Source organism: Ambystoma mexicanum, chromosome 3p (genome assembly GCF_040938575.1).
Source record: "Ambystoma mexicanum isolate Mex_15411 chromosome 3p, UKY_AmexF1_1, whole genome shotgun sequence".
Taxonomy (NCBI): Eukaryota; Metazoa; Chordata; class Amphibia; order Caudata; family Ambystomatidae; genus Ambystoma; species Ambystoma mexicanum.
Window position 1 is genome coordinate 816,785,408 of NC_090925.1, and position 23,714 is coordinate 816,809,121.

The 23,714-nt window shown below is 46.5% G+C and overlaps 1 protein-coding gene across 1 annotated transcript in view; it reads right to left on the minus strand.

Moving 5' to 3' along the window:
* Positions 1-2,065: 2,065 nt before the first annotated feature.
* The window catches only part of LOC138580933 (zinc-binding protein A33-like), a 203,847-nt gene continuing 182,198 nt past the window's right edge, over positions 2,066-23,714 (minus strand). The window contains exon 6 of the mRNA XM_069651865.1: positions 2,066-7,243. Within this exon, the coding sequence (XP_069507966.1) occupies positions 6,702-7,243 (542 nt within the window). The 3' untranslated portion in view covers positions 2,066-6,701. The remainder of the gene's footprint in view (positions 7,244-23,714) is intronic.

Sequence of the window (23,714 nt, forward strand, 5' to 3'; positions counted from 1 at the left end):
GTTGTACTACAGTGTAGAACATCTGTCTTGGACTTAATGAGGCAGAGGAAGCTGGCATTCATCTAGTCCTAGATCATTTTAAGGCGGCTTATCAGTTTTGTTTGGTTGATCCCATTCTCTCCCAGTCAGAACATACACTGTGAGTCATCGGTATTCAGATGGAATCGGAGGTTGAGGTCCTCCAGTAGGGCCCTTAGGAATCCATTGAAAAGTAATAATAATAGCCATGAGCCTTGTGGGACCCTGCTAAACTGAACAAGTGGGAAATGCATAGCTTTGCCCGAGAAAAGTGGTCTAGCAGGGTTTATGGTCTTTCCATCTAATGCTATTGCATCTAATGCCATTCCATCTAATTTTTTCCATCTAAAAACTTTGCATCTAATGCATTTTTTGGGGTGAGGGGTCCCCCACAACCCCCATTTTTTACCGTTTGTAATGCACCTAAACAAATATTAACCCTTTACCCCCACAAAAAATGCATTAGATGCAAAGTTTTTGTTGGAAAAAATTAGATGGAATGGCATTAGATGGAAAGTCCAGATACTGTCTTGCAGGAATAAGGTTATCCATTTCAGGGCAGTTCCCTCAGTTCCCATTCTCTGCTGAAGGCGGAACAGAAGAATTGTGGATTCTGCAGTGTTGTATGCCGCAGAGAGATCCAGCAGTATCAGTGCGATTGGTTGCTTGTTTTATAAGGCCACAAGGATTTCTTCCCCAAAATCTCACAATATTAATTCTGTGTTTCTGGATGGACTAATGTAGGATTACCCTTCATGTAACAGGAGGCTACTTTCCATGAATTCCTAGAGTCGCTTAGTGACTGACCCTTCAATTAACTTGTCCTTGAGTGGTACGTTTGTAGTACTGCCTTCTGCTATGCCAACATTGACTTATCTTGTTTTTTACCAGTGGCATGATCGTAGCCATCTACAGGGTGCTCATCACAAATCCTTTCTCCAGCAAGCTGCCCTACATTTCTGTGAGGCCTATGATTAGGCCACTCAATTGATGAACTGAGAAAGGCTCACCATAGGGTTTTAGAGGCCTTTCCATGCAAAGATGACAGTTATGAAAACATTTAAAGTGAGCAAAATCTTAACAACGCTAATGCAAATGGTAAACAGTGGTACATCTGAAAGCGTAACATTTCATTTCACTTAAGTAGAAAGCCCATCGAAGTATCTCAAATCTTGAAAAAATAAAGGATGGCAATTTGCTAAGGAGATCAACGCAAACATAACTCACAGGACAGAACTAGAATCAGACATAAATCATTTGATTGACTGACAAATAAGTTATCACAACTGCATTTCACTACTGCATAATCCCTTGTGATTTAAGGTTGCACATTGTTACTGCCGCATGCAGCTTGACATTGTTGCACCGCGTTCCAGCATCAGTGGAACTGTAAAAGAGGGGTTTGAGGTTTAAATGATGTGGTTATAACTACATAAGTACATAATTGCTGCGTTGTCTAGGTGAGTTGTTGTGATATAATAAGAGTGTGTGAAATGACTATGCGTGCAGTGGATGATGTAGGTCAGTAGCATACATTTTAAAAATTATGTTTTGGAATTTAATTTATGGTGAATGTGATGTTCAAATGCTCCAAGAGTGGACAAGGATGGTAAAATGTTATGGGTTCCATGAACACATTCTGAATGTAATTTAAAAACATGGTTCCTATTACGCATGTAATATTTTACACACTGCAGTGGAGGAGAAATGTTCATTCAAGTTCATAAGAATGTGCGCGTAGAACACATCGTGGATATAAGAAATAGCGTAAGATGTTTTAGGGTATTGATGCTAATGTGATGAGTTGGTCTTTGGGCAATACATCTATTGTCTTCTAATGAGATGTTAAGTGCGGTGTGCAAATGCGGAAAATTGATCTTTTCGCCAGTTGGGTTAAATTGTTAGAAGCCTTTGGTGTATCAAATGTATCTCTTGGAAGTTAGTGCCTTATCACCACTACCGCATACAGTGGTGACAAAGATCAGCGGGTCACTCGTTAAGAGGTTGAAATATATGATACAACAAGAATAACTGATTTATATGTATGTTAAAGTGACAAACGCTTTTTTTTATTGTTTATTTGTTTAGTTGCAAATTACTACTAGTATTGAATACATGTTTACATTACACAAGATTTAAAATCACATGACAAACATTAGCTGCCATTAACAAAAATAAAAAGAATGAAAAAAGGGTCATAATAACAAGTTAGGTCAACCAGTGTATTACATCATACAAAACCAGAGATAAAAAAAAAGGAAGAGCAAGATCATTATACAGAATTGAGATAAAATTCATCACAAAATTTACATTATAAATAAATGTTTAAAAATGCATCAACATGAATGTCCAGACCAAGTAAGAATTTGACTATTGCAATATTTAACAAAACTGATTCAGCATTAAAACTCTTTAACCATAAAACTTCTTGACATAAAATCCTATATTGACTGAAGTACTTTAAAATGTTTTTTTAATATGTCGTGCCAGGGATGAGCAGGAAACAATCAAATGTTTTATTGTTTCAGGCTGGTCTTTATCTTTACAAAAGCGGCAGCATCCATCATTGAAGTTTTGAAGCGTTCGACCGACTGAACTTTAGTTGGCCATACATTCAAACGTAATCTTAGTACAACTGCAGCATATCTTTTGTCAGGAAATGTAGCTAAATACGGAGGTATTGTATGTAAAGATTTTGCAACAAACTGTCCAGCTCAAAAAGTGAAGTAAGTGGCACACGTGTTCCAAGTTACGCACCAGTCTTATGCCCATAGTTTATTCTTGGCTTTATTTGGGTTCTCAATCAAGGTCCGGGGAGAGATGTTAGCTTCTCTTAGGAGTTGTTCACAGTATATTTTCCAATCGCATGGAGGGCTTGAGATCTTTTCATTAAGGGTCTTTGATAATAGAGTTAATAGATTCTTTGTTTTGATAGCTTTCTCCATACATTTCCTATGTAAGTATAGCCCTTGCCATGCCACAAAGGCGCCCAGGGAGACTAGACCGAGCTCAAAGCGCAATATTGCTATTGGTAAGCTTTTTGGGACTGATTTTTTGCCAGTATAAACCTTCAATATATTCCCAATTAGGGTGGTTTACCCGGTAGTTTACACTGGGCTCCGTAAATGATTATTGGCACTACTTTCTGCTTATAAAAGGTAATTACGGGTGTGTGTGAAAACCTTCCGTACTTCTTTTGAATCAGTCTTGCTTGAGACGTTAAGGAATGCATTTTCTGCTTCAATTCTTCTTTATAAGGCAGGTCTGTGATGCTGTTGTTTATATTCGACCCCAAGTATTTATATTGGTTTACGATTGTAAATTGAGTATGAAAAGTTGTGATTTAAGATGAGTAATAGTGACACAGGTCACATTTAAAAAGAAATCGATATGGGTTATGCTGCTGCGATGTTGGATTTTTGTGTGTCGATTGTTAATCCTTTCTCAAGTGCATTGTGACCCAAGGCAGTTAGTTTTCTTTGGAGACCCACTGATGTTTGATCTATTAAAACCAAATCATCCGCAAATAAAAGCCAGGATACTTGCTCATTAGCAATCTTTGGCGGAAAAGACTGTGTCTGGTTTAAAACAAGGTTAATATCATTAATATAAAAGTTAAAAAGAATAGAGGATAAAATACATTCTTGTTTAAGACCAGAGGTAGTTAGAATTGCTGATGATAAGAGGCCATCCCTGAGAGTTTCACTTTGACAGACGTATCTGAGTAAAATTGATAAATTAAATTTAAAATGTAAAGTGGGCAGCCTGCGAAGAAACCAAAGTGCACATTTCGTTGGGCCTTATAAAGAAGAATTGAAGCAGAAAATGCATTCCTTAACGTCATATCACAGCAGCATACACCTTATAAATGTGTGTATGCACTGAATCATGACATTTTCAAACACCTTTCACTTATAACATTAAGTGTAGGGTACCAACATCGCAGCCTGCTTGAAATAACTTCAGCCACAATAATTTGCAGGGCACTGAGTTGAAAGCCTGTTTAAAATCTATGAAGGCTATATAAATCAGCTGATTTGTACTAAGAGCTTGTTTTTTTTATAGTGATAGAAGGAGAAGGTTTAAGGATGTCCTTACTCCTTGAACTGATCTATATGTATGTTAAAGTGACAAAAGTTGTTCTCATGGGAAAAGCTTTGCAAACAATGGTTACTAAGATCAACAGGTCACTGCAGCAACAGAGGTTACCATTTAAGTCACAGTGATAATGTTTGAAAGATGAGTAATAGTGACACAGGTCACATTTAAAAAGAAATCGATATGGGTTATGCTGCTGCGATGTTGGTACCCTACACTTAATGTTATAAGTGAAAGGTGTTTGAAAATAGCATGATTGAGTGCATACACACATTTATAAGGTGTATGCTGCTGTGATATGGCGTATCTACTTAGCTTGACTTCCATTTTGTCTCATCAGGTTGTGTGCATGTTGAAAGAGAGTGGTGTTTTATGTTGTGTGTCCTCCTGTATGAGAGAGTTGGTCTTGATAGTGGGTGCTTCCTCACCTGGTCCGTGAGTCTGTGTGGGTCAACTGACTATGTTGTCCTTGTACTCTGTATCCGGTTGAGACGTTTGATCTTTTAGTTCTATCTGTCCCTCACCTCTTTCCAGATAGCAGTGTGTGCTGCGCTTTTGTTCTCTATCTCTCTTCGACTTTGGTATGATTACTCGTGGGTCTGTGTTTGGTTGATAGGGAGGTGTGTGGTATCCTGCTCGCATCCCTGTATCTTATGCTTCTGTATGTTTTTGTTGTGGAAGAAAGGGAGGTGTGTAGTGCTTTGTATTCCCTTCCCTCTGTGTTGGCGAGCCTGTAGTTGTGATGTCAGAGTGAGTGCTGGAATGCATGCATAGTATGGAAGTATCCCGCCAAGAGGTTCCAGGAGTTACAGTTAGAAGAGCTACCTAGGTGGTGGGGACCGGTGGGTCTTCTCCTTCCCCTTTACCTGTAACCTGTGTGACTAAGACCGGAATAAAGGAACCTGTTTCTACCCACATGAGCCGCAGACATTCAATTATTTCACATTTACAATGGATTTCTATGGAATCTGTCTGCTTTTAAATGCAGGTGGATTCCATTTATTTTACACCTGTGTGAACATGCCATGCAGGCAGAGAACCAAAAGGCATTTGAAAGAGGAGGAATTCACAGCAGAAATGCTAAATCTGTTTTGTGCCCCTGCTACAAGTGCATACAAAATCAGCTGGAGTGTCAAACCAAGGAGTAAACAGCTGTCTTACTCCTTGCTTGTACACCTTACTTTTACACTCCTTATATGTACATAGAGGACACAGATGATGCAAGTGATGTGGTAAAGCCAATGTAGACTATTTTTTCAGGCTAATTAAATGCACGCCATTGAAAGAAAGATGGAAACAAATTGCTGGCTTCGTCTCTTAACTGGAGTCAACATTATTCTGACAAACCAGAATGTCACCATTAATTACGTATCAACGTTAACGATACTACAAATTAATGAGATTAGGAAATGGATTGGAAAGTAAAGGAAAAACCCCTTCCCGAAATAAAATCATAATGGAAGACTGGAAGCAAGACCCACATTGCAGTTAAAACTTTGACTATACAAAGTCCCTGACTGTTTACGGGTGACAATGCCAAAGCATGCCGATGGGCAACATGCTTGGATCCCCAAGTAAGAATCAAGTGTGGATTCAGTGCTTAGTGTTTTGTTTTTAAATGATGTATTGTCAACAGTTCTGCATTTAATCATGCCTTACTTTGTATCTATACATCAAAAAGAAAACATAAACCATGTTAAAGTGTCTTTGTCTATGCATGTTTAACCACCTGTACTTTGACCCAAGTCTTCCTTGCATTTAGCCAAGTGGTCTCATCCAGTAACAATAGTATGGTGACAAATTGCTGTGCTTGTGAGAAGAACGGATTGGGGTCACTATTTCGCAAATCATAATTCCGTGACTATGTTTTTGCCGCTCCTCCCCTTTACTCCACTTGCCAGTCTTGCCCCCATTACATGAAGGACTCCACCTTTTTTTTCAGGTGCCGCAAAATAATGTAGTGCCGTAGCATCTCTACAGTAAAGTTACGCGGTCCCAAGAAGAACCACAGTTTGCCATAGCATGTAACTGGGATGGGTATGACGGCCTTTCAGTGTGCTCTGGTCGTTGCTGCTTGTAATTTGGCTTGCTGCATCGCTAGTATAGTAAGGTCCTACCCTTACCCTCATACAATCTAACCAATTATACTTGTTACTCGCGCTCGCCCTTAAATTAACAAGTAGACAGTATACACATTTCTTGTCCATAGCTGATATATCCCATTGTTTGGATTTATTGTGGTCCTAGTCCTCTTTATCAAACAGCCAACACGTGTTTCGACACAGGGTCTTTATCAAGGCGATGTTGTCTGCAGGACATTGCCCATGTGCTGAATCGGATTCTTTAAATAGAGTCACATTCTGTAATGCTTGTTTAGCATTTGGTGGTCACTGGCTATTGGTTCTTGGTCTTTCAACAATAGATGACAAGTATAGTGCGGGTTGGCTCTGTATTGAATATATAGTCCTGCTGAAGGATCCTCAAAGATGACCCGCACAAGCGTTTGCTATTAAAACAGTATCAAGAGATACGAAACAAAAGTCAGGCTTTTTTCTAAATCTTACACTGCGTGATAGTTGTACATACTAGTAGTTAGGGTGAAAGTATGTGACAGGCTTGTGATCTCCGTAGGCACTGGAGCATGTGCAGAAGAAGGGATACACCTTTTCAGTGAAGCGGCTAATGAAGGTGTAAATGTGTGACATGTCCTTAGCATCATAAAATGACATCTGCCCTTTACAATAGTCCAGGAACATCCCTAGCCTCTGGGGCACCCTTGGACCCAGCAACATTTTTGGAGAAGAGTCCTGTGCAGTGAGCTGCACCCCGTTCCTCAGCCAGATGGCCCAGTAGCCGTTCTGCACTGCAGCCGTCACCTTCCCCTTCTTCTTGGCTGATGCCGCTGCAAGGCCCACATCCCAGTCCGGCTTCCCAGTCACGTCCACCTCCCAGTAATGCCGGCCGGTGGTGAAGCCCTGCGAAGCCAGGGTCCCCAGGTAGGTGTCGAATCTTCTAGGGCTGTCAGGGACCTGTTGTTTGTTGGCAGTGTACATCACACTGGTGCAGTCTTCGGAAACGATCAGCTTTGGATGGGCAGTTTTGGGGTCCACAGTGAGAGGAGATATAGCTAAAAGAGAAAAAGATTCAAATAACATGAGCCATTGCACACAGATAATTCTGTGAGAGAGACTGCAATAACAGGCAAAGTTACTTATGTGTAAACTGGTAAGGAAACACTACTTGCCTGTAACAATAACCCCAGATCTTCATATCTATTTTAGTTACACACACTCTGCACTCCTGCTATGTAGTGGGTTGGTCCCAAATTGGCATCTTATACTTATTAAAAGTTGCAAAGGTGGAGATTGACCATGAGCATATCCGGAACTCTCATAACTTGACTTTTTCAACCATAAGTGACCACGGACTAATCCTGATGAACGGTCAGACTGAAGCACAGGCCATAACACAGTACTGTGCTACGTCAGCCCAAAGGTTGGCTACCCATGTCCTGTGTAGTGTTCCACTGCTCTCAAGCTCAGTCCGCACTTTAAACAATAAAACCATTACAAATGACTCCTTATGATCTTGACTCGAAGGACATGGACCACGCATCAACACCATCTTCATATTGTTTTTCCTGCAACTGGTTTCATTCAGAGATGGCAGATAAGGATAATACAATATATAAAAAGGCATCTGTCACAGAAAATGTAACCAGAGTTGTGATCAAAGAGGATATATATTAGAATGATTCTACACAGATCTATCTGGATTTCCCCGCTCTCTAATAAAACGCAGCTCGCTGAGCACATTCCGGCCTAGCTGCTCACACAGGCATTCCTCCGGCCTAACGCAGCCAGAACCCAACCTGGGTGTCCACCCACCAGACTGCACACATCCAACCGATATCTTTAGCACCACACTTATCGCTAGGAAGCAGCTACCATCCAACAACTACACCAGCTGCACACATTTCCGGTGCACCCGCGCACCATACGACACTATCTCTCGCTACTGATCTGAACTACGGTTCCTGAGGGCGCTCAACCTACCAGCACTTTCAGGTCATACCAATGATATTTAAAGCGCTATATAAATGCCAAGTAACATAACATAACATAACATCACAAGATATCTAAATTAGATCTCGGTTCTCCAAATTAGATTTAAGCACTGGGTATCATCAGCTACTGTTACTACATGACCAGCAACAGATTACCGCATTTTATTTAACATACAGTGGATTCTTTAGGTACAAAAGACTCTGCTTTGGTGTATTATCCGCTGACACCATTTGGGGTGTGTTGGTACACCTTCCCTTAGAATTGAACATCAGCAACGATATCATGATGTAAGGAAGATGAATCCATTCGTCTGATTATGAGTGTGGTCCAGCTGGGGCAGTGGAAGGAATAACTAAAGCTGCAGGAGCATCATGCAGCTGCAGGCAGGGTGATCTTACAAAGGTTTGTGGACAATAAGGGCCCAGCTCATGGTATCCATGAAAAGCTTGCTGTTGAGGGACACCAGAATTTTTTAATGAGGTTGAAACTAATAGACACGTTTATTGACTTGGCACATTGAGGGCATCAAGGGGTCACAAAAATGAAGGCACGGCTTGCTAAGGAAGTATAGTTCCTGGACCTGGAGGCCAAGGTTGAGAAGATTGCAGGACAGTGTGTCTAGTGTTAGGGCTGTTGCAGTTTGGAAGCCATCAGGGAGAAGTGTAACATGCAAAAAGCGTGTTGTATGTGGGTCAAAGCACTAAAGAGTGTTGTACTGCTCCCTGGATGTTGTCGCTGCGAGAGGGTAGACAAGTAAGTAGGGCGAGAGGGTGGGAGGGGGACACGGTTAAAGGGAATCATGACAGAGCAGGGGGCCTGCAGCCGGAACAGGGGTTTGGGATGGGCTCATCCAACAAAATGGCAAGTAGAAAGGGGAATAGCTGAAAGCAACCAGGTGGGGAGCTACCTTTAGCGGGTAGCCATCCGCAACATTGCTATTTAGCAGGCGACAATGTAACATAGATCTGTCAGGCCACAAGTGCACAAACTCGACTGCCGCCCATTCGCTCAGAGGGGTTTGATGGCATGACAGTGAACCAGCATGGACATGTGTGCCATTCAGATGGCCAGACATTTCCTGGTGGCACTAGACCAATGGTGCAGATATCCGGCAGTAAAATGTACACTCTTTCCCAACGGCAGCTGCTGTGATCACAATAATTGCAAAGAATCAAAATGGACAATGGTCCATCCTTTCAAACGAAAGGAAATGATATTGAAATGAAATTATATTTTACTTCTATCGCGCTCGTACACAAGTGTTTCAGAGCGCGACCAGGCAAAGGGAAGGGAACAGGGGAGAACAAAAAAAAAGCGATCTTATTAGGGCCAGTGACATTAAGAACGCGCATGTGCATGGGAAAGGGAAAAGGGTGAAAGTGCATGGAAGGGGGTGGAGGAGTGGAAAGTGCGGAACAGAATAAATATTAATAAGTAAAATAAATAAATAGATAAAGACGGTAAACAGTGGTAGTTCAGCCAGCAAGTGGCAAGTGCTAGGTTAGTCAGATAGGGTATATCTGAATAAGTTCAGAAAAGCAAGTGGATGGGGGACTGTATGGTTACAGATACAGGACCCAGTACTTGTGGTGGCCCGGAGACAGTGCCCGAGGGTGGCCAGGTGCACAGTGCCAAGAGAGAGAAACAGATCAGCAGGGGAGAAGAGGGGAAAAGGCAGAGCCAAAGAGGAAGGTCCTGAGGTGCTTCCGCAACCGGAGATGGTTCTCCTCAAGTTTCAAGGTGGCAGGGAAGCTGTTCCAAATGGAGGCACCAGCCAAAGACAGAGATCTACCCCCAGCACGTTTCTTTGAAAAACGACTGACCCTGAGGGAGTTAGAAGTAGAGGGGGGAAGGGCTCGAGAGGGGAGGTATTTACAGAGGGATAGTTGAAGGTATTTTGGACCCAGGCCCCAGGACAATGTAGTGGGTTTTAAATGTAATCCTTGCATCCACAGGGAGCCAATGGAGGGATTTCAGAGCTGGAGAGATACGATCCCAGGGCTGGAGGCCAAGGACAAGCCCCACAGTCCTGTTCTGGATTAGTTGTAAAGGGCGGAGAGTGGAGGCAGGTAGATTTAGAAAGAGGCTGTTACAGTAGTCCAATCTGGAGAGAACCAGAGATTGGGAGACAGTAAGCTTCTGAGGGAAAGATAGGAAAGGCAGAGTACTTCTGAGGAGGTGAATTAAGAAGTTTGATTTTTTAGAGATGTCAGAGATGTGTGAGGAGAAGGAGTGTAGAGTCAAAGATGACCCTGAGGATCTTAGCCTCGCAAGTGAAGGTAGGAGGGGGGCCAAGGGAGGCCGGGCAGAGTGTGAGGGGAAAGGGTGGTAAGGGTGTACCAATGAGGAGGATCTCAGTCTTGTTGGCATTTAGACAAAGATCATTGGCGGCACACCAATTTTGAACGGCGATTAGGCAGTCAGAGATGAGGGAAGGAGAGGAGGTGGCAGAAGGAAGCCTGAAAATGAGTTGGGTGTCATCGGCATAGCACTGGACATTTGAGCAGAAAATGGAAATGCTGTAGGCGAGAGTTGCCAGGTATTGGTTGAAAAGCCAGGGTGAGAGGTTAGACCCCTGGGGAACAGCACAGGTAGAAAGGGAGATGGAAGATAGGAAGGACCCAAGTTGTACCTGGGAAGGTCAATCAGAGGGGAGAGAGGTCAACCAGGCCAGAGCCTGATCGGTGATACCCAGGTTGTCACAGAGACAGTTGAGCAGGGTGGTATGGTTCACTGTGTCGAAAGCAGAAGAGAGATCAAGTAGGATAAGGACAGAGGGAATGTTGGAGACAAGGTTGGATAGCAGGTCTTCACGGATGTTCACAACAGAATCAGAAGGAAGGACATGAATTTCAGCAGTTTCTGGAGGGATGACCGATAACCCATAGGAGGATCCCCCCAGCATGGCCACAGGCAAACGGCGGTGCAGGACACTTCATAAGGACTTTATATAGAACCAGTTGCATTGCTCAAAGCCAGAAGCTGGGGATGGAAAGACTACTATTCAATTCCTATGGGAATACAGGACAATGACACACTGATCAACAGGGGATGTTACAGCAGAAGCAATAATGAACAGGCCTGTGAGTGGAGGCATACTATACCCAGTCATTCATCAAGAGAAGTGCTTAGCAAAGATAAACAGCATATACACCACATAAACAAGAAGTGGATAACACTAAAGAGAGCAAAGGCCGATACACAAAGTGAACAGAGTTGTGACTTAGGGATATATAATTGTTGAAGAGGAGATCTCCCACAAACCAGCTAGGTTTTCTTTTTGAGACTCAGCAATGGACAGTGACTGAGGTAAAAGTGTCAATGATCATGGCGACCAGAGGAGTTCGGACAAGGACCAGAAATTGCTGTTTTTTCGAGACGTTAATGGTGGAAAGCATGTCCAACACACCTGAACCAAGTTGGACAGTGAGCGATGCTGACAGCGAAGCAGAGGCAGGAGGGTTGACCAGTGGTGAGCAAGACGGTCAAATGGATGAAACAGCAAATAAAACTGTCCTGCCACAGCAGACAGAGGTGCACAGGAAGCCCCGTCGAGTGGGCAGATGGCAGGACTCGCCACAAGAGCCGAGATTTCCAAGAAAAGCAGGCAGAAGTACACCATACCCATTCAATGACTTAAGTATGAACAGAAATGACAGGAGCAGGAAAAAGTGAATATTTTATTATAGTGCATCTTAGGGTGTTAACCAGAGATGTTAGGTGCGCTGCACCTAGTTTGATGGGAAGGGATGTTATGCTGTTACATTAGGTGACGACGTGGGATTCCTTGTGACGTTACTCCATGATGAAGCAATTCACAACATCACGCTAAGCAAATTAAAGGAGACTGCCGGCGGGCAGTCCAGTTACAGACCATCGAATAAGGCCTGTCCTCACTACGGAACCGGGGCCTTTAACTGAGCCATAGTTACTTCCAACAGAGACATGTGGACCAAAATAGTGAGATGCCTCAATCAAAGCAGCTGAGGCAAGCCCTGAATGTGAAAACAGGCAGCCTTTTACTTAATATGTAGAGCAGTGTATACATTTTGTAGTAAAGACAACATGGATGAGCGTGTTTGGGAGCATTAAAAAACAGAAGTATCAGAGATAACTGGTAAGCGATAAAGCACAGAAAAGTCACGTTCCCATCTGACTGTTCCTTGTCCCTCTACTGTTCCTAGTAGCAGTAATGCTCATTTTTATTTTAAGTACATTAGTTCAATTATGAACTTCTTAATAAAAAATCCTTTTTGTAAAAAAATTCAGGCAATATAAATAAAATTACACATCGAATTACACAATCCCTGCACACAGTAATAATAAAACAGACACACACTGTTTAAAAGATCATATAAAATATACACAAAAATCCATTACGACATCCTCAAGGGTGAGGAAACATCCTTCAAGAGATAGCATGTACTCTATGCATGGGAGTGGTCATGGATGTCCTGATATTTATCACTAACCCGAAAAATCACCAGTTATGGGAAAATGAGTGTTATAAAACGTAAAGCTGCCAACACCCATGCCCTTGGATGATCTCCCAGTATGTTCTCCCAGACGTCTTCTCCCAGACGTCTTCAATGGATAAAGTTCTGTAACCTTTTAAAAGAGGACCAAGGAGTTGTACGAGAATCCCTAAGGGCTGTACATTCTAAAATCAAATGACAAAGGATCTTGACCTTCCTCAATAAGGAGCAAAAATCGACAAATTAGTTTAGACCTGGGAATATCATTCGATTGTGGGGTAAAGATGTAATCGAAGCCTCCAAAATGTTTGTTTCCATTGAGCACTAGGAAATTTCCTCAGGTATGCTGGGATGGTATTTTACAGACTTTTCTGGCACTGTCAGATGGATGAGAAAGGAACTTAAGCTGTTTACACTGATCAACTGTGCAAATGCAATCTTATTGGTATAAGGAACAACTTACCTGTAACTGTTGTTCTCCAGCATGGGTCTGGCATGGATTCACAGGCTCATGAATATTCCCCGTCGTCAGGCCGGGAATCCTCGGTAAAGAAAAAATCAGTATCAGTTTCGTTTATGATCTGTCTTTCTCAGTAGTAACCAATCACTGGTCTCTGGGTCATACTGCCCCCAGCCAATGACTGCCCTCTCCCTAAGGCCCGCCTCTGGCAGCCATCCTCAGATTTGGTAGCACGAAAAGTGGCAGTATGACCAAGTGAAGAACCGCAGAGGGGTAGGAGGGAGGGTTCGCATGTGAATCCATGCCAGACCCATGCTGGAGAACAACAGTTACAGGTAAGTAACTTGTTCCTTCTCCAGCATGGGGTCTGGCATGGATTCACATGCTCATGAATATAAGAACACATAGCAGTACCCACATGCACAACCAACGAGAGGTGGCAAAGGCTCAACATTAAGCATTACATCAACAACTCAACATTAAGCAATTCTTACCTCCTCACCAGGCTCACCTTAGGCGAACAGGTTGCGCAGCACTGCTTGGCCGACCCTGGACTCCTCCCTGGAATCCCCGTTGACGCAGTAGAATCTCGTGAAGGTGTGCGTCGACCTCCACGTAGCAGCCCTGCAGATGTCCAGCAGGGGCACACCAGACAAGAACGCCGTGGTAGCAGCGATAGCTCTGGTCGAATGGGCTCTCGGACGGCCAGGCAACGGCCGGTTTGCCAACCGATTACAGTGCATGATGCAACCGGAGAGCCATCTGGAAATGGAAGCCTTCGAGAGAGCCTTCCCTTGGTTCACAGGTCCAAAGTTCACAAATAGCTGTGATGTCTTCCGAAAACACTTTGTGCGGTCCACGTAGAACTTCAGCGCTATAGCCACATCCAGCGAGTGCAAAGCCCTCTCGGCCGGCGACGAAGGCGACGGGAAGAAAACAGGTAACACCAAGGGCTCGTTGAGGTGGAAGTCCGACGGCACCTTGGGCATAAAGGAGGGGTGCGTCCTCAGCACCACCCTCGTGTCGTGAAAAGTCAAGTATGGAGGCTTGCAGGATAGGGCCTGGATCTCTCCCACTCGTCGTGCGGAGGTGATGGCCACAAGAAACGCAGTCTTCCACAGGAACTTCAACTGTGCCGAATGCAGGGGCTCGAAAGGCGCCCCCATGAGCCTGGTCAGCACCACGTTGAGCTCCCACGCCGGGGCAGGGGCCTTCACCGGCGGGAACGATCGGAACAGTCCCTTCATAAATTCCTTCACCAGGCGATGGGACCACAAGGACGCCCGTCCTGTGGTTCTGGTGTATCGGGAGATCGCAGCCAGATGTATCTTGATGGAGGCGTTAGCCAGTCCAGCCTTGGCCAGCGACAGTAGGTACGGCAGCACTTGAGGGGCCGTGAACCGTAGAGGGTTAATCTTCTGTGCACGGCACCAGACAGAGAACCTCTTCCACTTATGTCCGTAGCACATGAGAGTTGAGGACGCCCTGGCTTTTGCAAGGACCTCTCTGCAGTCAGCCGGGATATCGTACCCTCCAAACTCTAGTGCTGCAAGGAGCCAGGCCTGCAAGTTCAGCGACTCCGGGTCGTGATGAAGAATGGCGCCTCCTTTTCTGGAGAGAAGATCCGCATCCGTCAGCAGCTTGACTGGTGGGGACGCTGACAAGTCCTGAAGGTCAGGGAACCAGATCTGCCTCGGCCACGCCGGTGTGACTAGGATCATCCTGCACCGGGACCTCTTGAGCTGCTTGATGAGTCGGAGCAGCAACGGCAACGGAGGGAACGCGTATAGGAACAGGCCGTCCCAGGGGTACGAGAAAACATCGCCCATGCTCCTCGGCTGGGGAAACCTGCTGGCGAACCTCTGGCACTTGGAGTTAGTCGCTGTCGCGAACAGGTCGATCTGCGGTTTTCCCCATCGTCGGAAGAGTCGATCCACTTGATCCTGACCTAGTTTCCACTCGTGGCACGAGCGCAGCTCCCTGCTGAGTGAGTCGGCGATGGTGTTCTTTATCCCTGCCAGATGAAAGGGCACCAGAAACATCCCTTGGGCGATGGCCCAATGTCACAGATCCTGCGCTTCCTTGGAGAGGGCTGGGGATCTGGTTCCTCCCTGCTTCCGGATGTAGAACATCGTGGTGGTGTTGTCGGTGAAGATTCTCACCACCTTGCCCTTGAGGGACGGGAGAAAGGACCTGAGGGCCCAGAACATTGCACGGATCTCCAGGATGTTGATGTGGAGTGTCTTCTCCTCCGGGAGCCAAAGGCCTCTCTCTTGAAGTTCTCCGGTGTGCGCTCCCCACGCTTCCAGGGAGGCATCCGTCATCACCGTTACCTGGTGGGATGGGGTTCTGAAAGTCTGTGTCCGCCGTCAGATGAGCGCGGGTGCCCCACCACCGGATCGCTCGTCAGAAGGTCTCGTCGAGCGGGATCCTGTCCTCGAAGCTGCCTGTCACTTGGATCCAGCGGGAGTCGAGGAACTCTTGCAGAGGGCGCATCCGAAGCCTGCACAGGCGCACAAGATATACGCAGGAGGACATCATCCCGAGGAGGGACTTGATGGACCTCACCCTGGCCACGTCTGTGGCCAGCAGACGCTGCACCTTGCCCAGGATGGCCTTCGTCCTTTCCTCCGACGGCGAGGCCAGACGTGCCACTGTGTTGGATTTGGGAAAGTTGATGGAGAATCCCAGGTCCGTGAGCAGCTGGACGGTCTTTGCTGTGTGATCCACGGCGAGCTCCCTTGTCCTTGCTCGGATGAGCCAGTCGTCCAGGTAGGGGTAGACGTGGATCCACTGCAGGCGCAGCCGCGCCGCCACCGGTGTGAGGCACTTGGTGAACACCCTGGGTGCCGACTTCAATCCGAACGGGAGGGCCTTAAACTGGTAGTGCCATTCTTGTACCACGAACCTGAGGAACTTTCGGTGTCCTTTCAGAATGGGGATGTGGAAGTACGCATCCTCCAAATCCAATGACGACAGGAAATCGCCCTCCTCCAGCTGTCCCAGCACGTGCTGGAGGGTGACCATCCGGAACTTCTGTGCCTTGATGTACTTGTTCAGTCGTCGCAGGTCCAGGATGGGGCGCCATCCTCCTGTCTTCTTTTTCACTAGGAAGTACCTTGAGTATACTCCGGAGCCCCGGAGCCTCTTCGGGACGAGCTCGATGGCACCTTTTTTGAGCAACGCCCTTACCTCCAATAGCAGTTGAGGGATGTGATTTTCCTTCCTGACCACGGGTGGAATGCGGGGGCACTTTTTTAGAAATTCGAGGGCATGCCCCTGGGCCAGGGCGTCCAGCACCCAACGGTCGGTGGAGGTGGACTCCCACACGCTCACGAACTTTGCCAGCCAGCCTCCCACCGGGGTGCTTCGGTGGGGGCCCGACCCCGCTGTCGGTTCAATCTTGCTTGGAGGACGCCTTGCCGCCTTGGCCTCCCTGGCGACGACTGCGGGGCCCACCCGCCTTGCCTCGTCCTCTATAGGCTTCCTGCGATGAGGAACGGGCCGCTTGGCGGTACATAGAGGAGCCACCGCCGAATCCCTTGGAGGCACCCTGCTTGCCTCCGGTGCTCCGAAAGGACGGCCTTTGTTGCCAGAGAACGCCTAGGGCCCTAGCTGTCTCCGTGTCCGCCTTGATGGCTTGGAGGGACTCATCCACCGTTTTCCCAAACAGGTTGTTCCCATCGAACGGCATGTCCAACACCTTGGCTTGTACATCCTGGCGGAAATCCGTCACCTTGAGCCAACCTCGTCGTCTAAGGCAAACGCTGTTGCCTAGCTGGCAGAAACCGGTGTCGGCAATGTCTGTTGCCACCGTAATGGCGTGGTCAGACGCCACTTTGCCTTCTTGCAAGATCTCCAGGGCCTCGGCCCTCTTGTCATCCGGTAGGAAGTCCAACAGGGGGGCGATCTTGTATCATAACTCCCTGTCGTAGCGGGCCACGATCGCGAGGGCATTGGCCACCTTAATCGTTGTTGCCGCCAACAAGATAACTCGTCGTCCCATTGCGTCCAGCTTCTTCCCTTCGCCGTCAGGCGGGGAAGTTGACGTTGAGGCCGACGCCCCCCCCGCTTTCTTCTTGGCCGCCGCTGAGACGACCTAGTCAGGGGTTGGTTGTGCCCTAAGGCACAAAGGGGCCGCGTCAGGGACCCGGTACTTCTTCTCGTACCGATCCTTCTTGGCAGGCGGCGTAGACGGGTTCTTGAGAAGGGTGAGACCCTCGTCCCAGATGTCATCCAGCAGAGGCACAGCGAGGACTGCCTTCCTCTTGGCCTCGCGCCGTTGGTAAAGGAAACCTTCTTTCTTCTTCTCTTCGGGGCAGAGCTGAAAAAGCTCGGATGCCGTGGCGATCATTGCATGGAAAGATCCGATCTCGTCGGACGTGGAGGCCCGGGCTGGCGATGGGAGCTCCGTCCCATCGTCACCGCCGTTGTCGTCGGTACCCGTCGTGGCCATGTCCGTTCCCGTGTCATCCCCACGGACGGGGGACGCGGGTAAAGGCTGAGCAGGCCGCGAGGGTTGAGAAGGCGGGGCTGGGTGGATCCGTCTTCTCTTGTTCGGGGGGCTTCCCACCGGGACCCAGCTCTGGTTCCTCCGTCGAGCCTGGTTCTGGATCCTCCGTCAGTGGTAAGGGCAATCTCGTCCTTATCTCCGAACATAAGGATTGTATTGCCAACAAAATGGCCGCCGGGGTTATCCTGCGGCTCCGGAAGCGATGGGTGCAACGGGTGACTAGGACCCTCGCCGGTGCCGCCGTCACTCTCGTCATCACCCTCGTCGGGATCCCTCCCGTGGGGACGGGCCTCTTTGACGCCCTCGTCGGTGCCCTCTAAGACTTCTACCAGCTCCTCCTCAGATGTTGTGTCCGTGTCCACAATGGCCACCGCCCTCCCCCCTCTTTTTCCGCCGGCGTCTTCACAGGGGTCTTTTCGATGGGTCTGAAAGAGGCTTCCCTCCGCGGAGGCAGGAAGACTCTGGGCCCCGAGGTCACCTCCCCTGGTGTAGCCTCCACAGGCTGCGTCAGGGCCGCCGTGACTCCCTCGATAGAGGCCTTGGCCGGGTGAATCAAGGCCTTCACCGCCCTAGGCGTGCTTGAGGCCTTCACCTTGGGGGGAGGGTCACCGCCTCGCTCCCCCTCGGCCGAATCCTTCGAGATCGACCGGGGCCTCTCCAGAAGCTTACCCGGGTTCTCGGATTTCCTCTTCCTCGAACCAGAGCGTTGGCTCGTGGTTGATGGTGCCGGGGAAGGCGCGCCCTGCCTGGCAGCCGAAGAGCCCGACCGTTCGGCGCTCCCGGTGCCCGCGGTGCTTTGCCTTCTGTTGGGCCCCCGTCGCTGGGGCGCCCTCACAGGATTTAGAAGACCGCTCTGACTTCTTCTTCTTCTTCTCACCTGACGGACTCCTTCCTTCCAGCCAGTTGGAGAGACGAAGGTGTCGGTCCCTGATGGTCCGTTCTGACATGTTCCTGCAAAATGCACAGTCCTTCTCCACGTGCGTTTTGTCCTCATGAAGGCAGTACAGACATTTGGAATGCTCGTCCTCCTTGAACACATTCTGTAGCTGGCATCCAGGGCAAACCCTGAACAGCTTTCCGGGCGTCGAGCTTCCATTCTCCTGGGCCATGTTTGGGTAGGCCACAGATACTTCTGGAATCCCCCAAGAAGCGTAACTCGACGAAATGTTCACCCTTGAGGGGCGTAGAAAAGAATCTGACACGGATACCCGTTAATCGGATGTAGAGACGGTGGAGCTTGAGGCTCTATTTGACTGAAAAATGAGAAATTCTCTTTGAAAAAGCGCAAAAACGCAGCAAAAGCTCGAGAGCTAAACACAAGGACTCCCAACACTTGAGCGTGTGGTAAAAATCTGAGTATGGCTGCCAGAGGCGGGGCTTAGGGAGAGGGCAGTCATTGGCTGGGGGCAGTATGACCCAGAGACCAGTGATTGGTTACTACTGAGAAAGACAGATCAGAAACGAAACTGATACTGATTTTTTCTTTACCGAGGATTCCCGGCCTGACGACGGGGAATATACATGAGCATGTGAATCCATGCCAGACCCCATGCTGGAGAATTTCTTTTTAACACCCATCAGGGAATACGTAATCAACTCAAACGTTCCTCCAATTTTATGCAGCCCTTACACATTCTGTAAACCAATTATTAAAAGCATGATTTATCAATTCTCAACCTATTTAAAGAATTCCACAGTGAATGAGGACGGGCGTTGACAAATATACAAAGGAAGTTTAGCCTTTTCCACCAGACCTTCGCTCCAGAGGGGTGAGACCCAACTCAAATATGAGGGCACAGTTTGGCAGCTAAGAACCTGTTTCCAAAAGACACCTTCCAGGCAGCAATGCTACCTGGTTAACACATCAAGAGGCTAGAGAGTGGGAAAGTGTCTATAAGAGGGTCAGGAGGGAACTGGTAAAGCTGAGCTTGAAACGTATATATGGTTTGGGTCTATTTGACCTAAAACATTTGACCTAATCACATTTGACAACATTTATTTGACCTTTTTTCAGTCTAAAATGCAGGGTAGACCCCCGGCAACCCCCCACTTCCCCTCAACCTAATCTATACCCTTACCCACCCCATATATATATTTAATCACATTTGATTGAAAAAAAGGTCAAACAAATTTGATAAAATGTTTAAGGTCAAATGTTTTTAGGTCAATGATGCTAATACCGTATATATGACTCAACAATAATGCTACATAAGTACCTGCACTCACTGTGCAAGGAGGAGGTGTGTCTGCTACAAGAATCTTCGACGGCCGGTTACTACAGTACACTTTCTGCGAGCTTTGTCGCCATCATTTCCTCGCCCTAGTTTGGGTGAGATAAGTGGATTGTCAGCAGTGCTAGTTTCGTTGACCTTTGTACTTTCTGCTCTGTGGTTCGATCAGGCTACTTCACTGGCAGATTACCCGTGCAATCGGGTAAACTGCAACTGTCTTCAAGCCCGACCCCTAACCCCTGATCTTTTGTCATCTGGCCATGCTATTGAGGGACTTCTCCCTTCTCCTGTAGTTGGCTGCTGGGAAGTATTGATCAGGGGGTATTTATCAGGCTCATTACTCATCAGGGTCTCTCGGCCAGGGGCACGACCGCAGTAAGGATCTGAATGACTAGAGCACCTGCATTTCCGGTTGGTCGGACGTGGGGTGCACAGCCTTCTGTTCTAAGTATATGGATCTTGATTATGAACAAATGTCCTGAGGGCTTCCATTGTTTTATTGAGCGATACAACGGATTGCCCTGGATCACGCATTTTCATGGAGTGGTGAAGCCAGGATTTAAGACCAGTCTACAAGTCACTTGGCCTAAAAATCTCTCAGGGCAACTTGACAGAGATATGTATCAATGTTGGGTTTTCCTTGATAACTTGGGAAGGGTACAAATCATAGTAATCGTACCTGCCAGATGTATTCAACCTTAAAGCAGTATGTCAAACTAAGAGGCTATGAGGGTTTCTCTATTCCCACATTTGGCGTGATAAACTGTAATAATCACAAGAGCAGCGCAAGCCGTACTTTCAAGAACTGAGGACATGCAACCACAGATACTCGTTCTGACACACCAGCAACATTGTAATCAATTGGTCAGAAGGCTTCGGTGCTGTTGGACCATAACTGTGTTTCCATATCTGGCGACCCTGCACCTTCCTCTGAGGTCAGGTCTCTCACTAGCAGCTGATCCTGGTCGGATTTAAGCCTTATTTATACTGATCTCAACTTGTGAGTTGAGGAGACCACTCTGATAACATGCAAGAGTTTCTCCTGCCTAGGGATATACAGAGGTGTGTTGTACCTGGGATGGTCTTCCTAACGCACCATATGGGACTGTGCCAGTGGGCCATGGATACTCTATGCTGTAGCTCCTCTTCAGAAGGTATCCAAGCCCTCCACCAGGGTCTCCTCTCTCCTAAGGCTTAAGGAAGTACTGGGAAGTGGAGGTAAAGCTATGAATACCTACTGGTACCCTTCATTACTCCTCATCCTACTTTCCTCATCACAGTACTTGCACCCCGTCTCTCCTGGCCTTCTGGGCAGATTGTCCAAAATCCTTTGGCATAAAAGGAGGAGCCTGGGTAAGGGCCAGATACGAGGGGGTGTGCTCTGTGTCACCTTCAAAAGTAAGTACTGCGACTAGGAAGAGTAGGACTAACAGTAATAAAGATGCCCACTAAGTAATCAGAGCATTGCTCACTATTGCACAACATACTGCATAATAGCATTCCTACAATACTGCAGAGTATGAAAGTAGACAGTCACGTTTATACAAATGGCAAGGAAAACATCATTGGCCAAGAGCCATAAACCCCTGATCTTCACAACCACCAAACCAGCAATGTTAGTGATGGGATTCCTCTTCAAGTAGGGATCTTTCCTAATGTGAAGAAGTGTGAGTGCTCTTGCATCACTGCCTGCTGCTACATTCTGGGGTCAGCTGGAAGGAGGGGGGGCTAGACGTTCTAGGAGTGGACGTTAATGGTGGTACAGGGCTTTGCAAGCTACCAGGGGACTTCTGTGCAGGACAAGACCAAGGTGCTTACTTGAGCTGGTCTGCCTTTTTCTGCAATGTTGCCGATTATCGAGCCCACGTAGCCTGATGCTCGAGGCCCTGCTGGTGTAGTGACACCGGTGGTTGTCAGAGTCAGTCAAGCATATTAGATTCCTGTTCGGGAGTAAGGATACTGCATTGATCTCCACGTCAGTCTCGACAAACCGGTTGAAGAGGCCTTGTGAAAGATAGCAGTAAGGCGAGTGGATGCCATAAACGGGTCCTCAGCATCGAAACAGGATTAAATAAAGCAACCACCACCAGCGGGTCTCTTGGAAGGACTTACCTATCCCTGCGTTGCGTGCATCGAATGCCAGAAGGATGTGTATGAAAGGACGCTGAATGACACAAAGGTCCGCAGGATAACCTCACTAACCCAATATTGCAACCTGGACGGTGAAAACATTTATTCACCTGCTCAGACGTGCTTGGGCTGTTACACAAAATAGGGTTGCCCCTTTAGTGCAGGTGTGGATTCGGGGCAGTAAACAGTGTTAAACAAAAGAAAGGTTATCCACACTGAGAACAACTCAATTTGTTGTCATTATGTATACATTGATTTATCCATCTCGTGCCAATAGTGTACTAAGTATGTTCCATTGTAAATAATATTTGCTAAACAACTGACCAAGACAGGGTATATTTTCTCATTTGTCTTTACAGTGGCTAGGTCCTTCACAAAACAAACCATTTATTGACAGCCAGAGTCAGTCCACCCTTTTCATAGGGCTTCTCCGTGTCTGGAAACAAGGCCACACATTCTGCATACCCCTGTGTGAGGTACAGGGTGAGTATTGCTTGGGTACTTGCCTCCCAAATTGGCAGCAGTGATATATACTTTTTTGTAAAAATAATGTCCTTCTATGTTATGTATGAAATTCTTATACATATATGTATCTCTTTTTCTGCCTCCCTCCCCCCTAGGATCACGAGATTGGTCCGCCCTGAGGAAGGCTCATGATTGATGCAGCAAATACTGGCAGGCCGAAACGTGTACTAGTGCCCGTTGTGTTTAAAGAAATATGAATGAGCACTGTCCAGAAATGTTTACATTGGTCACACACACACGTAGGCAGACTACAGACATGATCATTTATTGATCGTGACTTCAGAACACAGAAAAACAAAACTAAACAGGAGTATACAAATAGGTACCCTGGTCCCTCTTTAAAGTAACAAAAAGTTTACTGTATAGGAGCATTTATGATTGTCCGATTTAAGTTCATGTGTTTTTTCTGTTCCTAAATTAATTTTTCCTTTGCAAATTGTATTCAATACTTTATGTTGATTCAATTCTGTTTGTCTCTTCATTTTGCAAACTATATTTCATACTCCTTCGAAAAAATATTGGTTTTAGGTGTTTTCACTGAATATGTACCAGTCACTGTTTACTGCATTATTATTGAGTAACAAAAGGGACTGCTCAAAAGGTGTGGGAGGACTTCATTTTTACTGCAAAGATTGTACCATTTAACATGCCAAGTCTCAATAGAGCTGTATATTCATGCTTAATGAAAATGAGAGCAAGAGAGTACATATACAGTGACTGTTAACATATTTATTTAGTTAATTACCAGTCAACTTGGGTATAATTTCCCATAGTATTTTTTTAAAGTTTTTTTTTAAAAACACCTGCCTAATAATTGGCAGACCTAAGGTGGAGACAAGGGAACAGAAAGAACAGGAAAAACAGACATAGCGGTTGATTCAGATTCCTTATAGATGAACATGGGTGTGCCCATACACAAACAAAGATGTGAGGCATTGCCAGGGTTACCCTTTACAAAAAATCACATTTAGATCATGTAACCCTTATGTAATAACACAACAATTAGAAGGTGAATTGGTACACAATGAATTAGATTGAGTCTTTCACAAGTGCATCCTGGTTGTTATTTCCGTGGTGTACTGGATAATGGGAGGTAACCAAGTCTTTTCAGCTGGCCATTACATAAGGGTTACATGATCTAAATGTGATTTTTTGTAAAGGGTAACTTTCCAATGTGCTTGGAGGCACATTGCTGAA